This window comes from Camelus dromedarius, chromosome 33 (assembly GCF_036321535.1).
Source record: "Camelus dromedarius isolate mCamDro1 chromosome 33, mCamDro1.pat, whole genome shotgun sequence".
Taxonomy (NCBI): Eukaryota; Metazoa; Chordata; class Mammalia; order Artiodactyla; family Camelidae; genus Camelus; species Camelus dromedarius.
In genome coordinates, this window is record NC_087468.1 from 10,728,209 (window position 1) to 10,744,715 (window position 16,507).

The window sequence follows — 16,507 nt, forward strand, 5'->3', positions numbered from 1 at the left end:
CCCTCTGGAAGGCTCTCGCATTGCAGTACCGGAGATACGGTGGTTTGTCCTGACTCGGAGCGGCTGCCGAGCCTCCCCCAGCGCCCTGCAGCCCCGCCCCGGCCCCGCCCCCGCACCAGGGCGGCTGCGCGGCCTAGCCTCCAGACCTCCACGTGATTGCCGTCACTGCCTCCGCGAAGCGTGAGCCGCCATCACAAGTCCTGGCGGCTGGGCCCCGGCCTTCCTCCCACCTCTTCCTCCCCGACAGGGTAGCAGTGACGGGTTGCGGTTGTGCTGCCCCCGTCCTGCCTGGCCCCTGAAGCCGTGGGCCTCCGAGAGCGGGACGAGGCGTTCGGACCCACGGACTCCGGGACGGACAGGCTGAGCGGCGGGCCGCCCAGGTGACTGCACGGCGGGGGCGGTGCCCAGGGCCGCGCCCCGCCCCTCGCAGACCAGCGCCCAGAAACCGCGGCCCCTGCCCGTTTCCAGTATGGCCGTCCGCCGTGCTTGACCCGCGGCCTCTCCGCTTCGACTCCTCGTATGCGATGCCGAGGCCGAGGCCGTGACTGACACTCTCGCTCACACGCACGCACGGACCCAGACCCACGCCCGGAGCCCGAGCCCGAGCCCTGGGCCCGGAACCCCTCTCGCCCCCGGCGCCGCGGCCAGAGCCCGAGCCACGGCTCCCGCGCCGCCGCCGCCGCCTCGCCGAGAAGGACCGCGCCGGACCTCGAGCGCGGCGGCCCGCGGCCGGCAGGGATGGGGAAGCGGGCGGGAGGAGGAGCAGCAGGAGCCGCCGCCGCCTCCACGTCCGCCGGCGCCGGTCTGGAGCCCGCGGCCGGCCGCGGTGGGGGCCCGCGGAGCGCGGCCGCCGGCCTCCTGGGAGCGCTGCACCTGGTGATGACCCTCGTCGTGGCCGCGGCGCGGGCCGAGAAGGAAGGTGGGTGTCAGCCGGCCGGCATCTCCCAGGCCCGGCCCCGCGGCTGTCACCGCGCCCTAGCGGAGGCCGCTGCCGGGCTGAGACCGGGGAGGAAGGGCTGCGGCTCGGGACTGGGAGGGCGGCCGAGCGCGGGCCTCCGTCCGGCGTGAAGTTGCTCGGTCGAGTCCCGTCCCGAGCCGGGAACTTGCAGTTCGGATGCCAACTTGCGGCGTTGGCCGCACTGAGTTGCTCTTGTTCTCCGTGATTCCTTCCCCTTGTCTTCCCTCTCGTCTCCTGTCACTGCCATTTCAAAACTTCCTGAGTTCTCGTATATTCTTGCTACTTGGCCCACGCTGTAGGAGGGGCGTATTTTTAGACCTGATTGCTATTAATAAGCAAATTTAGGACACTTTTTTTCTTGGTTGCGGTTTTAATAACGGCGTGCGAACAGAGCTCACTGTAAAATGTAGTAAAAATAGCCAGACTGATGGAAAGTCTTCAAAACAACTTACAAAATTTTACTTTGAATTTGTTCAAGCATTTCTTGGGGAAGGAATCTTATTTCTTCGGTTTCCCTCTCCGGTATCGCTTTGCAGTGTTGATTGTTTAGCTAACATCTCTCTCTCTCGTACAATTCTATTTAGCTCTATAAAGCTATGGAAAGCCTGTTTATATTTTTTACATATTTCAAAATACGTAATTGGGAGTCATTGTCTTTCCTGTGAAAGACTTTAAAAACAAATGTCAAGTTTTTAGTTTCCAAACCTTTATCTATAATTTACAATTAAGGGCTGACCCCTATTTTTAAAACGCTTATTAGTGTTGTATGATTGTAAAACCGGGGCTTCTACAGGGTTAAAAACTATTTTGTAACCTAGAAGACCAGGTCTGTAATTTTGTTGGCACTACCTGTTTTTTGAGCCTAGAGAACTGAGTGGCCTCAGAGCCTTCATGGAGAAATCACTAAAAGTGAATGGTTTTTAAAAAGCTAAGCAAAACTTGTTAGTTTAGCTTCCGTTTCACACTAAACTGCCACTGCAAAGAAAGTAATTTCTTGCCACAGTAACTTTAGGGTTGTTGTTCTATTTTAAAGTCACTTGCTTTTTATTGTTACTGAAGGCAACAGCAAATGCAAACCAAATTAATGTTAAAGCGTAAATGTGCTTGTTTATTGGGGTTTTTTTGGTGGTGGTTCAAAACGTTACATTCTCTCATTTAACTCATTTAAGTCTCTAATCATCCTTAGTCTGGGTTAACACAGGTGGAAGCTTTTCAGAGAATTGCCGTCCATAGACAGGGTTAATTGACAGAGGCAGGATTATTTCCTGAATGAAATATTGCTGCGTTAGGAGTGGTCAGGCTTGGGGTTGTCATACTTCATCGTTGATTACAGATCTGCAGTTAGATGATTGTTCTTATGTGTGTCCATGGTGCTCAGTACAGCCTGGCGGGTAGTTGGTGTCCAATAAATCTGAACTAGTACAGTACGTTAATGGGCATGTCTCCTCGAGTTTAAAGTAGTCCTTGGCAGGTATTGCATCCTTGTTTTCCTCTTCCTTTGCTTACCTTGAACCACGCCAGGCACATGGTAGGCATTTAACGTTTGTTTGAGTGAGTGATTATCTTCATGGGCCATTAGCACAGGGAAATAAAATAATGATTGAGTCTAGTAAAACATTAAGTTTGAATTATCATTCTGCTGCTTATTTTTCCAACAGCCATTTTATACGCTAATTCTCTGTATATAGTTAAGCAAACAAATCCTTTGAGAAATGTCAGCCTAAGTTATATTTACTAATTTCCTGTTTGGATAGTTTCTAAGTTTTAGTACATCTCTGTAATACGCATAAATATACGGGTCAGGGGAGAAGAATGCCTTCCAGGGTGTACAAGGATGAAAAGTGTGGTTGAATCAGCCCGTGGTCCTGGCAGAATCAGACATGTCTTGTGGCCCATGTTGTGTCTGTATGAACAATTTGAATGGAGAAATTAGCGATTCAAAATATTGATGGTAATTATACTAAGATAGGACATAGGACTCTGTCCATCGTGAATGGATCTGGTTCTAATCAAATATTCCGTGAGGGTAGCTCCAAAAATGGCCTATGCTTTCAACCTCCTTGCTGATCAAATTCTAGTAGTGTTTGTCTGAGTAAGTAGGAGAAATGAGATTGATTTTCTTACATGAATGTGATTCCACAAGTTTGGCACCATTTGCCCCGAAAGGATGATGTTGATAATACCCCCCGCCCCTCCCCTCAACAAAATCTGGTCAGATTTCTGAAGGTAGCTGAGTTCACTTTGTCCATTTACATCCTCAGGATTTTTTGTGTTTATTTTGGTAGTATGAACCAGCCTGATTTTTCAAAGTTAAGACTTTACCTGCAATTTAAATGATGGTTCTCTGGGTATTTTGTATGTTTGTACATTTCTGTTGCTGTAGAATTTCACTAGAAAAATCTTCAAAACAAAATAAAATTCATTGTCTTCTGAAGAAAAATAGCAGAAATAGCTAGATTACCTAATGCCGTTTTTCATGTTTGGACTAGATGTTAATTTTCTTATGTCAGAAGCATGAGCTGTTCTTTGTCTTAACTTCCTGTATGTGTTAACATTCCTAGATCTTAACATATATCTTCACTGATCTACGGGGATATATTTCACTAGTACAGAGAAAAGGGACCTTTGAGGATGGTTTTGACTGTACGCTTCAGTTTGTAAGGACTTTGAAAGAGTTGCCAGAGGTAGAAGTTACCGTAATTACTACGGATAACTTGCTTATTCTGGATTGGTGTCAAGCTTTTTCTTGAAGTTAAGATCTAGATATTGAGAAGAGTGAAAATGGGGGCGGGGGTGCGTAGTGAAAATATATTAAAAATAGTGAAAATTTATGTATGTATGTAAACATATAGCTTTCAGTACTATTTTTATTTATTAATCAGCCCATTTTTAACAATAAATAAGAGCTTTTTAAGAAGGCGTCATGTATCATACACAATATAGTTGCACTGTAAATGTGTTTTTGGAGGTCATGATTGTCTTTTAGTTTATTATTAAAAAAAAGCTGGTAAATATAAACTGGGTGAAATTTTCAAAAATGTGGTTGTTTTAGTTGTTGACAGTTTATAGTTCAGTGTCACATGTATAATCACTAATTGGTGATTTTTGGCAAGGCAGAGTTTGACACTTTCTTAGGATGTTTGAATTTGTTTGCCAGTGCAGAAGGCAGGTACAAAAGTGTCCTGTCTCCAAAGTGCTTAGGAATAAAGGTCAGAAGAAAAGAGATAAAAACCTAATTTGATTAGGTTATTTGTCTTAGGATGGTAGAATTGATCAGGAGTGGTATTTACATTTTTCTAGTCCAATTTTACTTTATAATGGAAAAATGATTTTAAAAGTGGTTTTCTTAAAACTGAAATGTTCTAACCCTTCGCATGGGGGTAGAGTGACTCCTTTTTTAATTCAGGGCCTAGTGAGTGGGATATTACTTCATTCATATTGCTTCACTAATGAACTTTAGTTGCTTGCTTTTACTAAAAGCCATCAGTTACTGCCAGGAGCGTTGGAATCCTGCAGTTGGAAAAAGCATGTCTTCTCTTTCTCTTGCTAATGACTGTTTTCCTCGTCTTTATAATCCTTGCAGCCATCCTCATAGACACTTGCCAAAAAAATCAGCTTTGGGGAGGAGATGTAAAATCATCTAATTTGTTATCATCCAGAGTAGTAATGAGCCAAACCACTCTTGGGGAAAGGTTAAGTCATTGCTGGGTGCTTGATATTTTAGAAATTCTCCTTCGTCTACGTGTGGCTTGAGCTTTGTGATTGGCCGCCTCAGTCTAGGAAGCCTTTTTCCTCTGGCTGAATTTTTCCCTGTCTGTTCTATGCCGCATCAGGTGCTGTTGATAGCTGCTTCTTGAAACTTTTCTCCTTTCATTTCTATGACTTTGTTCTTCTTGGTTATCATCCTGCCCCAGGGTCAGTCACTGCTCTCCAGCTGCCCATTGGATGTCTTCCGCCACACGCGTGTCTGGCCATCGGCACATGCTGCACGTGCCCAGAGCAGAATTATCTTGTGCCACCTCCGGTTTCCAGTTTCTGTTAATGCCATGATTATTCTCTCTGCTACATGGGTGTCGTTTTTGACCGTTTACCAAGTGGCATCACTGTCTGCTAACTTTCTTGGGCAGCTGTCCCATGGCCTCCAGCCTGGGGCGCTGCCGTAGGCTCTCACTTCCCAATTTTCTCCACTTCTGTTCAGTCCTGCAATCCCCTCTCTGAATTTGTGTTGTTTTTGTTACTCATCCGTCATTCATTTTGACATTTAACCATGTACTCTCTCGTTTAGCTACTTAAATTATTTTATGGGTGTCATTCTTCACCCAGACTGGAATTTCTGTGGGACAGAAGCTCTGTCAATGTCTGCATATGCGCATAACAGACATTTCAGTTTTCAGTGAAGATTTACCTAAAATGACTGCATCCTCCCCTTCTCATATGCGGGACCTGGTTTGAGAGTCCAGAGTGCAGGTAAAACTCTGAACTTGGACTCAGGTATCATTAGCAAGTCTGCTCCAGTAGGACATGGGGTGACACCACATTTTTCTTCCCCACATGTTGCTTTCCCTTGTAACTAAAATGAGTAGTATACATTTATCTAAACCATCACTTTTGTAACTTTTGGATTTTAAGATTTCAAATCCTTATAAAAACCCAATTTATAGATTATGAAACAGGCACAGAGAAATGAAGTAATATTCCCAGAGTAACAGAGCTGGTAGGTAGTTGAGCCAAGATTCCCTCACAAGCCATCTGTCCCTAGAGCTGAGCTGTGTAATCCTGAATGAGGATTTAAGGTAGTAGATTTTGTTGTATACCAAGTGGAGAAAGAACACACCTGCCAGTTGATGCAAAACCGATGTATTAAGTATTCAGGTGAAGTGCACTTTTTTTTTTCTAATAGCCATGAACATCCAAACCACTTTTTGTCAACTTTTTAATATTAAAATGATCAGAGGCCATTCTAAATCATCCATGCTCTTAAAAGGAAATCAAGGAGACTCATGGGTGGATAATCAATGGAACAGGTATTTGGTATTAGAAGCCACTGATATGACTCTTTGCTCTCGATGTTTCAGGTACCTGATACACTGCTTAGGTTAAAATTAAGCTATATTGCCTTCTGTGAATACTCCTTAGTTCTGGTGTGACAAGGTAGTCTAGACATGTGGAACAGTCTCAGAAACTGGCCTTGGATTCAGAGGAAATGGAGATAATCCAAAGGCTTGTAGTGACATCCGCTTTTGACAGTGGTGAAATCTCTTTCAGACTTCCCTTAGAAGTCCTGGAGCTCCAGAAGAAATTCATTTCTGCTGCTTTGTTCATCCTTATGAAGGTGTTTTTGGGTTAGGCGGTCATTAGTTTCATCTGTAGTATATCCAGTTTTTCCTTCATGTGTCATTTGCTTTAGAAGGATTTTTAGATAACCATGAACACTTGGCTTGATTCCTTTTGTTGAATGTAGCGCTTAGGACAAAGGTCTGAAAATGCCAGAGGTCTAAGCAATCCTTGACATGGTCTGTTTTGATAGAGCGTCAAACCCACTGTATTTATTTCTATATAATTGTGTTTTTAAAAAGCATGTAAAATTTACCATCTTAACCATTTTTAAGGGTTCAGTTCAGTAGTGTTAAGTACATTCACATTGTTGGGCAGTGGGTCGCCAAAACTTTTTCATCTTGCAGAATTGAAACTCTCCCATTAAAGCAGCAACTTCTCATTTCTCTCTCTCCCCCAGCCCCTGGAAGCCACCATTCTACTTTGGTTTTTTTTTTTTATGAATTTTACTGCTTTAGATGTCTCATATAAGTGGAATCATATGGTGTTTGTCTTTTTGTGACTGGCTTAGGTCACTTAACATAATGTCCTCAAGGTTCATCATGTTGTAGCATGTGACAGGATTTCTTTCCTTTTTAAGGCTGAATAATCTATTGTACATATATACCATTTTTTCATTTTGTTTATCCATTTATCCATCAAAAGACATTTGAGTTACTTCCACTTCTTGGCTATTATGAATCATACTGCTGTGAACATGGATGGGCAAATGTCTCTTTGAGATCCTGCTTTTGATTCTTTTGGGTATATGCCCCAAAGTGGGATTGCTGGATCATATGGTATTTCTGTTTTTAATTTTTTGAACAACTGCCATACTGCTTTCCATAGCAGCTGCACCATTTTACAGTTCCACCAACAGTGCACAAAGATTTAGTTTCTTTACATCCTTGCCAACACTTGTTATTTCCTTTTTTAAAAATCCTAATGTATTTGAGATGATACCTGATTATGGTTTTGATTCACATTTCTGTAATAATTAGTGATATTGAGCATTTCTTCATATGCTTGTTGGCCGTTTGTATATCTTTTTTATTGGAGAAATATTTATTCAAGTCCTTTGCCCATTTTTTAGTTGGATTATTTTTGTTGTTGTTAGAGTTCTTTATATATTCTGAATATTAACCCCTAATCAGAGAGATGATTTGCAAATATTTTCTCCCATTTTGTAGGCTGCCTTTTTAGGATTGTATCCTTTGATGCACAAAAGTTTTTAGGTCTGATGTAATCTCATTTGTCTATTTTTGCTTTTGTTGCCTGTGCTTTTAATGTCATATCCAAGAAAACATTGCCAAATCCAAAGTCATGAAGCTTTTCCCTGAAGTGTTTTCTTCTAGGAGTTTTATAGTTTGGGGTCTTACATTTTGTTCTTTAATTCATTATGAGTTAATTTTTGTATATGATTTAAGGTAAGGGTCCCAGTTCATTCTTTTGCATGTAGAGATCCAGTTTTCCCAACAGCATATGTTGAAGAGACTGTCCTATCCCTGTTGTATGAAGATTATGTGACATACACGTGAGAGTTTATTTCTGGGCTCTCTCTTCTATTCCATTGGTCTATTTGTGTCTCTTTATGCCAGTACCATGCTGTCTTGATTATTGTAGCTTTGTTATGTGTTTTGAAATTAGGACATTTGAGACCTCAATCTTTGTTCTTTTCTTTCTAGATTATTTTGGTTATTTGGAGTCTCTTGAGATTCCATATGGGTTTTAGGATGGATTTTTCTGTTTATGCAAGAAATACTGTTGTGACTTTGATAGGGATTGGGTTGAACCCATAGATTGCTTTGGGTAATATTGACATCTCAACAATATTACATCTTCCTTCCATGAACACAGGATGTCTTTCCTCTTATTTGTGTCCTGTTCAGTTTCTTTCAGTGGTTCGTGGTTTTCAGTGTACAAGTCTTTTGCCTCCTTGGTTATTAGATTTATTCTGAGATATTTTATTCTTTTTGATGCTGTTTTAAATCAAACCTGCATTTTTGAACGAATGATTTCAGTCATTGTATGACTAAGAGTTGTGAACACATAGTTTTTGATAAAAGAAACTTACTCTGCTTTTGAAACAAAAAATTCTACATGCTTAAAGTATTTCCTTAGATTACTTGCCTAATGAAGTGAAATATATTTTAAGACCTCTTAAATTCTAACAATTTGTGACTATTTTCTACATCAGGTATGATTATAAAATGATATGACTGTCTAACTTTGGTTCTTAAGAACAAAGCTTTTCCTGTAGATTACAGTATACACTTGAATCAAAGCACGCACTAGTAAAAAGCCATCTCAGCAGTAAATTTAAGAAATAGTCTAAGCCAGCTCTACTAATACTAATTAATTAACAGTTTGCATTCATGGTATGTCGAGGGCCCCGCTTAGATTTTCTTTGAGGGGAGTGATTAAATTGGAAGCAGAGGATTTTCTAGGAAATTGTTTCTGGTACAAAGGTGCTTTCTAAAACTTTCTAAGACTGTAAAGAGCTTTGCAAATGGTTCAAGTTTGACATTCTAAAGTTTCCTTGGTATTTAAGCAGTGTCTAAGAGGGCATTGTGCTTTTCTAACTGGATAACTTTAAAAAAAATGCTTCTGTGAATTGGCGACATGGGCTCATGTGAAGTGTTGCTTCATGATTTGCAAACGGAAAGAATGAAGTGGTGGTTAGCACTGTGGAAGGTAATTTCTCTTTTTGGAGCTAGTGCAGCGTTAGTTATGTTTCACAGGTAAGGGAGTTATTTCATATTTAGACATTTGCCTCATTGTACTGGGGGCTTCTCTTGGGTTATGGCTGGACTTGAAAATAGGTTACTGAGAACAGCGCTGACAAGAGAAAGAAGTTAGAAGGGAACAGGCTGGACACTAGATCTAATTGTATTGGAATCCTGGAGATTCTTGTAAACAGAAAGCAATTTCTGAATATTGTCAGCTTCTTCCCGACTGTATCTGGGTGTGTGTATACTTGTGTAGGACCGTGAGGTTCTCGAGGTTAAGGACTAGGTCATGTTCTTCCTGGTCCTAGCATTTTAAGGAGTTCAACACATTGAGTGCTGTCTTGGTAGGAGAAGCAGTAAACCATAACCAATTACAGATGAACCAGAAGGAAGAAAAAGTATTTCTGAAATGATAATATTTACACGAGTTTGGTTTTTCACCATTTCAGGAACATATTATGGAAGCAGTCATTGCCTATAATTGGTTATGCCTATAATTACTTGATGATGATTGCTACTGTTTATCAAGCACTTTCTTTGTATCAAGGGCTGTGTTCCTGGGCTTGACTTCATTTAATACTCATGTTAACCCTGTGTGGGGCCACAGCCTTCCTCTTTCATCCCACAAGTCTCTTTGTTGTTGGCAAGAGTTCCTGTGTGGCTGGCAGAGCTGCTGGGGGGTGCTTGTTTGTGATAGTATAATACACGGTTTTAATCTCAGTAAAATGAGACAGTGTAATATATAATAATTCCTCTTGTGTGTACAACTTAGAGGTCAGTTTGGGAGAACTTTTTAATTTCACGAAAGATTCAGGTCGATTGTAAAGTGGAATATTATAAAATATGGACGAATAAATGGTGAAAAATGTAATCTGTTCACATTGGAGCCCTTGTTATCTTCCTGTTCCCTCCTTGTCTCTCTTCCTTCTCCCACCTTTTTCCTCCCCTGCTCTCCATTTAAAAAATTGATATTACCGAGCTGCCTTTGACTAAAACTATCAATTCATATTTCAACAATACTGTGTGAGGGTGCCCGCTTTCCCACATTGGCTTTTACCCTTCTTTTAAGTCCTTGCCCATCTGGCAAGAAAAGATTTCCCATTGTTCAGTTGATTTTTAAAAATAGCTAGTGTTTCTTAACCATGGCTTTATACCACGTTGAGTGGAACAGTTGGGTGGTGACGTGTATCTCAAGTCCAGAGAGAGGGGAGGAATAGAGAGAGCTCGCGCCAGTGCTGAGCTCACATAATCTCGAGAGGATCCTCCTGACCCTCGGCAACCTTCTACCCACGGATCTAAGAAGTCAAAATATGCATCAGCGAGGAGAGAATTCTGGGCACCATCATTCCTCTGTGTCTGGCAAGGCGATGGGGTGGGAAGAACATACCAAACTCACTATATGATATCTCAGTTAACGAGAGAAGTCCATAAGAGGTGGTAAGGTGAGAGGTGGCAGTGGTGATTCAGGCTGTGGCTCTGGGCTCTGCTTTCCAGCTATTTGACTGTAGGTTAGTAGGGTTAACCACTGTCTGTCTCGGGTTCCCTATCCATACATAGAGTAGGGATGGTAATAGCACCTCTCTCGTGGAGTGTTTGCATAGATTTACCAAGGTAGTGGGTGTCCAGCCCTTAGCACAGTGCACAGCACATTAAAAAAAAAATTACTGGTAAGATTGGACACTTTTACACATTTGTGGGCCATTTGTATTTCTTTTGTGTCTTTGTCAATATTTCCATTGGTGTTTGAATTTTTCTTTTTGACTTAAATGGACACATAATTAAGGATTTCATATTTTTCCAAGTTTTCGTTTGCATTTGAGTTTTTGTGTTTTAATCTTCTATTTATTATTATTATTTTAAAATTTATTGGCCAAATCTGTCACTCTTACCCTTTTTGATTTCTGCCTTTATTGTTATGCCTAAAAAAGCCCTGTGCATAAAGTTTATATATTCACCAATACTTTATGTTCATGCTTCTACTTTTAAATGCAAATCTAGTTCTTCAGAGTCTATTGATATCAGTTAGGGAATCTATTTTTCTCAAATGGTTAGTTGCCTTAACACCACCTCTTGAATTAACACGCATTATTTCCTTTTCATGCAAATTCTATTACATACTTGAATCTGTTTAATTTTCTGGGGGTTTTTTCCCCTCACAGATGAATTTGCGTATTTCTGTTTCAAATTTATTTCAAGTACTACGTATTTATTTGTCCATTTTATTAACTGGTTTGGTAAGTCATTCCCCTCCCCCTAAATTATTCTTCCAAAAATATTTTCTTGTCTATCTTGTTTTTATTCCTTATGGATCCTAAAATCATTTTTGAAAAAAATTCCCATTTGGCTTTTGATTAATATCAAAATGTTAGGCAAATGTGGGACTTGTTGACGCCTTTATAATGTTTTCGGCTTATTTTCCTTTCGTGTATATACACATACAAACACACGCGTGAAGTTACACTATATGAAATTGCCATTTTGTAGATCCAAAATGACTGAATAACAATCTAATAATAAATATGTATGTTTGTATATATTATTGCATTGGCTAAAGCTGTAGAGTAACATTAAATAAGAGTGGTAAAAAAGCAGGCATCCTTATCTTTTCTCCATTGTGAAGTATGATTGGGGTATAGTTGGTTGAAATTAGATGTTCTTCATAATAATTAGGAAATTTCTTGTATTTTTTAAGAGTTTCAGTTTTAAGAGTTACCAGGCATAGATGTTATGCTTTATCGGATGAAATTATCTTCTGCGTTTTTGCTTTAAGCTGTTGATTTTTGGCTGTTTGAATCACAGCAACGGTCTTAACTCAACTTGGTGAACTAACCCTTGTCTCTAGTCCCCCTGGAAGACCTTTCCATCGATGCCCCCTGGAAGTGGGCTGCTGGCAGCCCACAGCCTGCACTCTCACACTTCGCTCATTCGCTCCCTCTAGTTGATGTATTTTTATATATTGTGCATGTTTTGTTTTGTTTTCACCAAAACTTTTTTTAAAGTTTTTTGAAATATTTCAGACATTGCAAAAAGCTATCAAAAGTAATAACAACAACAAACAAATAGTTTTAAGAATAAGCTTAACAAGAAATATGCAAAATCTGAGGAAAGCTTTAGAACATTCTTAAAAACAGAAAAGTAGATATGAATAGTAGAAAGACATTCCTTGTGCTTGGACAGGAGACTTCAACATCATAAAGATGTCAGTTCTCCCTAAGTTAACGTTAATTTAACACAAATGTGATTTAAAAAATACCAACAGAACTTTTTACAGTTAGAAAAGTTGTAAAACCTGTAGGAATGCTGGGAAAATGCTGAAAAAGAGATGTTATGAGGTGTCACTGGTACAAGCAGTTATTAAAACACACTCTTAAGCCATTATATAATTGGAAGAAGTAAGCCATTGCTATATAGACACACAAGTGAAATAGAACAGAAATCCCATAAATAGACCTGAGGACATGTGATTTATGCTTAACACTTGCTTTCCTTCTGGGAGTCTGGAATGTGCTAGGCAGAGGGTATGTGACTAGCCCCCAGTTAAAACCTTGGACCCTGTGTTAGTTACCTGTTGCTACTGTAGCATATGACCACAACTCCAGTGGCTTAAAACAATGCAGACTTATTCTCTTAGAGTTCTTAAGGGTGGAATTCTACAATCAAGGTGTTATTCCTTCTCGATGCTTTGGGGAGAATCTGTTTCACGGCCTTCTAGAGGCCTCCTGTGTTCTGTGGCTTGGGACCCCCTTCCTCCCATCACTCTGCTGTCTTGAGTCTCCTGCATCCCTCTTACAAAGGCCACTGTGATTACACTGGACCCATCCAGATAGTCTAGGATAATCCCCACCCCCAGTCTCAGAATACTTAATTTAATCACATCTGTAAAATCCTTTTGACCATGTAAGGTCACATTCACAGATTCCAGGGATTGGGGTGTGGACATCCTGGGGAGCCATTATTTCAGCCTGCCTGCTGCTGACATTGAGTCTGCCTGAGCGTCCCTGGTAGACAAGACATCGAAAGCACAAACAACAAAAGAAAACATAGATAAATTGGACATTGTCAAAATGAAGAAGTTTAGTGCTTCAAAGGGCCCTATCAGAAAATTGAAAAGACCACCCACAGAATGGGAGAAAATTTTTGCAAATCAAGTATCTGGTAAGGGATATGTATCTAGAATATATAAAGAACTCAGTATAAAAAGACAATCCAATAAAAAAAAATGGACGGGGGATCTGAATAAGCATTTCTCCAAAGATAAACAGTAAGGACATGAAAAGGTGCTCAGTATCATTAGCCATCAGAGGAGTACAAATTAAAACCAAAATGAGATTCCACTTCACACTCACTAGTGTATTCATAATAAGAAAGACATAATAAGTGTTGGTGAGGATGTGGGGAAATTGAAATGTCATGTGTTGCTATTGGGAATATAAGATGGTACAACTGCTTCGGAAAACAGTCTGGCATTTCCTCAGAATGCTAACTGTAGGCTTAACCGTGTGATCCAGCCGTTCTGCTGGGTATACACCGGAAAGAAATGAAAACATATGTGCACACAGAAATTTGCACAGGAATGTTCATAGAAGTATTTTCCTTACTAGCCAAAAAGTGGAAACAACTGTAATGTCCCATCAACTAATGAATGGATAAGTAAAATGGAATGTTATTCAGCCAGAAGAGGGGGTAAAGCACTGATGCATGCTACAGACAGATAAATCTTGAAAACATTATGCTAAGTGAACAAAGCCAATCCCTGCAGGCCATGTATGACTACAGAAAACATTTAAGTGCAATGTCCAGAGTAGGCAGATCCGTAGAGACAGAAAGTAGATCAGTGATTGCCTAGGGCCCAGAGATGGAGGAATGGGGAGTGACTGCTAATAGGTACGGTGTTTCTTTTGGGGGGTGATGAAAATGACCTGGAAGCAGATAGTGGTGGTGAGTGCACAGCTCTTTGAATATACTATACGCTCTGCATTGTGTATTTTAAATGGGCAAATTGTATGATATGTGAATTATATCAGTAAAGCTGTGTTTTTAAAGTTTACTTAAAAATTGAAAAACATCCTTCTTGTTTAAGAAAGAAAATAACTAAGGTACCATTTCTCATTTATCTGATTAGCAGAAGTTTAAAAGCTTGGTAGCATCTCTGGTGAGGCTGGGGGAAAGCACGCATTTTCACACCTTGCTGCTGGGAATGCAAAGAAGGTACTTCCTTTAATGGAAAGAAATTTGGCACAATATCTGAAACAACTCTGTACATGTTTATAATTTTGCCCTAGGAGTCCCAGTCCTAGGAATTGACCCTTAAGACACCTTTCTGACATACAAATATACATGCACAAGGTTACTCATAGCATGATTATTTGTGATCAAAAAAATACTGGAAACTGCCTAAATATCCATATGTAGTTGAATAAATCAGATTACATCCACGTAAAGGATTATTATTATGCATTTGTTAAAAAAAAGAATGAGGGAGATCTCTAGAATCTGATATTCAGTGATTACCTGAATGCACTGCAAAATGAAAGCAGCAAGTACAAAAGAGTCAGGGAGGGAGTGTGTGTGTGTATGTGTAGAGCATGCTGTCTTAAAATTTTTAACTGACTTTTTTTTTTTTTTTGAGGAGTATAGTTCTGTGAATTTTAATCCATGTACAGATTTGTGTAATCTGTTTTCCAAAGTGGTTGTACCTTTTTATATCTCCACCAGCAGTGTATGAGAGTTCCAGTCCCTCCACTTCCTTGTCAACACTCTGGTGTGGTCAGCCTTTTAAATTTCAACTATTTTTAACAAGTGTACTTATAATTTTAATTCATATTAAAACTTACAATTTTAATTCATATTCCCCCAGTGAATAATGATGTTGAACATCTTTTCATGTGCTTATTGACCATCCATATATCTTTGATGAAGAGGCTTTTCAAATCTTTTGCCCATGTTTTATTGCATTATTCACTTTCTTATTGAGATTTGAGAGTTCTTTATATATTCTGGCTTTAAGTCCTCTGGAGATATGTTTGCAAAGATTTCCTCCAAGTCTGTGGCTTGTATTTTTATTCTCTTAACAATGTCTTTTGAAGGGCAGAAGTTTTTAAATGAGTCCAATTTATCAAGTTGTTCTTTTATAGATCATGTTTTTGGTATTGTATCTAAATCTTTGCCTGACTCAAGGTATCAAAGATTTTCTATGTTCTCTTCTAGAAATTTTATAATTTTAGGTCTCCCATTTAGATCTATGGTCCATTTTGAGTTAATTTTTACATGTGGCACACAGTGTGGATCCAAGTTTAATTCTTTTGCATGTGAATATCCAGTTGTTCCAGTGCCATTTGTTGAAAAGCCTACTCTCTTCCTCCTGCATTGTCATTGCACTTGTTGAAAGTCAATTGCCTGTGCATGTGTGGGCTTATATTTGGTATCTCCTGTTCCATTGATCCATTGTCTTATCTGGATGCCATTACTACACTGTCTTGACTACTGTGGCTTTATAATACAGATACAACTGAAACAGTGTTAGTCCTCCAACTTTGTTCTTTTTCAGAGTTGTTTTGCCTATTCTAGGTCCTTCACATTCAGTTATGAATTTTAGAGTCAGATTATCAATTTCTTCCATACAGACTGCTGAAATACTGATTGGGGTTGTGTTAAATGTGTAGGTCAATTGGGAGAGAATTGACATCTCAGTATTTAGTCCTGTGAACATGGGGTATTTTCTCCTTTTTTTTTTTTTTTTTTTTTTTTAGATCTTCTTTAAATTCTCTTAGCAAAAATTTATAGTTTGCAGTGTAAAAAGTCTTTTATCTTTTGTCAGATTTATCTCTAAGCATTTCATATTTTTTAATACCACTGTAAATGGTATTCTTTTTTAAAAATTTCAGTTTCTGGTTGTTCATTGCTAGCATATGAATAGATTTTCCTATATTGATCTTGTATTCTCTGATCTTCCCAAACTGACTTCCTAGTTCTAATAAGTTTTCTGTAGATTCTGTTGTACTTTGTACATAGATGATTATGTCTGCAAATATAGTATTACTTCCTCTTTTCCAATCTGGATACCTGTGATCTTTCTTGCCTGATTGTACAATGAGAACCTCCAGTACAGTGTTGAATAGAAGTAGTAAGAGTAGACATTTCTTACATCTGGTTTGATGAGGATTTTTTTAACAGGAATAGATCTTGAATTTGTCAATTGCTTTTTATGTGGCTATTGAGATGCTTTTTTTTTTTTTTTTAGGTTAATATGGTGAATCACCAACCTTGAGTCTCTTATTTGATCATGATGTATTATCTTTGTCATGTATTTCTGGAAGTTTTTGGCTGAAGTTTTGTTTAGAATTTTTATGTCTGTAGTCATGAGGGATGGTATTCTGTTTTCTTGTAATGTCTTTGCTTTTGGTGTTAGGGTAGTACTGGATTCATGGAAATAGTTGAGAGGTATTTTTTCCTTTTTAGTGTTTTGAGAGAGTCAGCATGGAATTGGTGTTATTTCCCCCATAATGTG

At 39.6% G+C, this 16,507-nt stretch overlaps 1 protein-coding gene across 3 annotated transcripts in view; it reads left to right on the forward strand.

The window, feature by feature from the left end:
• Positions 1 to 252: 252 nt before the first annotated feature.
• TMEM131 (transmembrane protein 131) overlaps positions 253 to 16,507 on the forward strand; it is a 138,404-nt gene continuing 122,149 nt past the window's right edge. For 2 of the 3 annotated variants that reach the window (XM_064481886.1, XM_064481887.1), the window contains exon 1: positions 253 to 919. In XM_064481886.1, coding sequence (XP_064337956.1) covers positions 739 to 919 — 181 coding nt within the window. In that variant the 5' untranslated portion in view covers positions 253 to 738. The remainder of the gene's footprint in view (positions 920 to 16,507) is intronic. The other variant, XM_031441147.2, reaches the window with a different exon arrangement.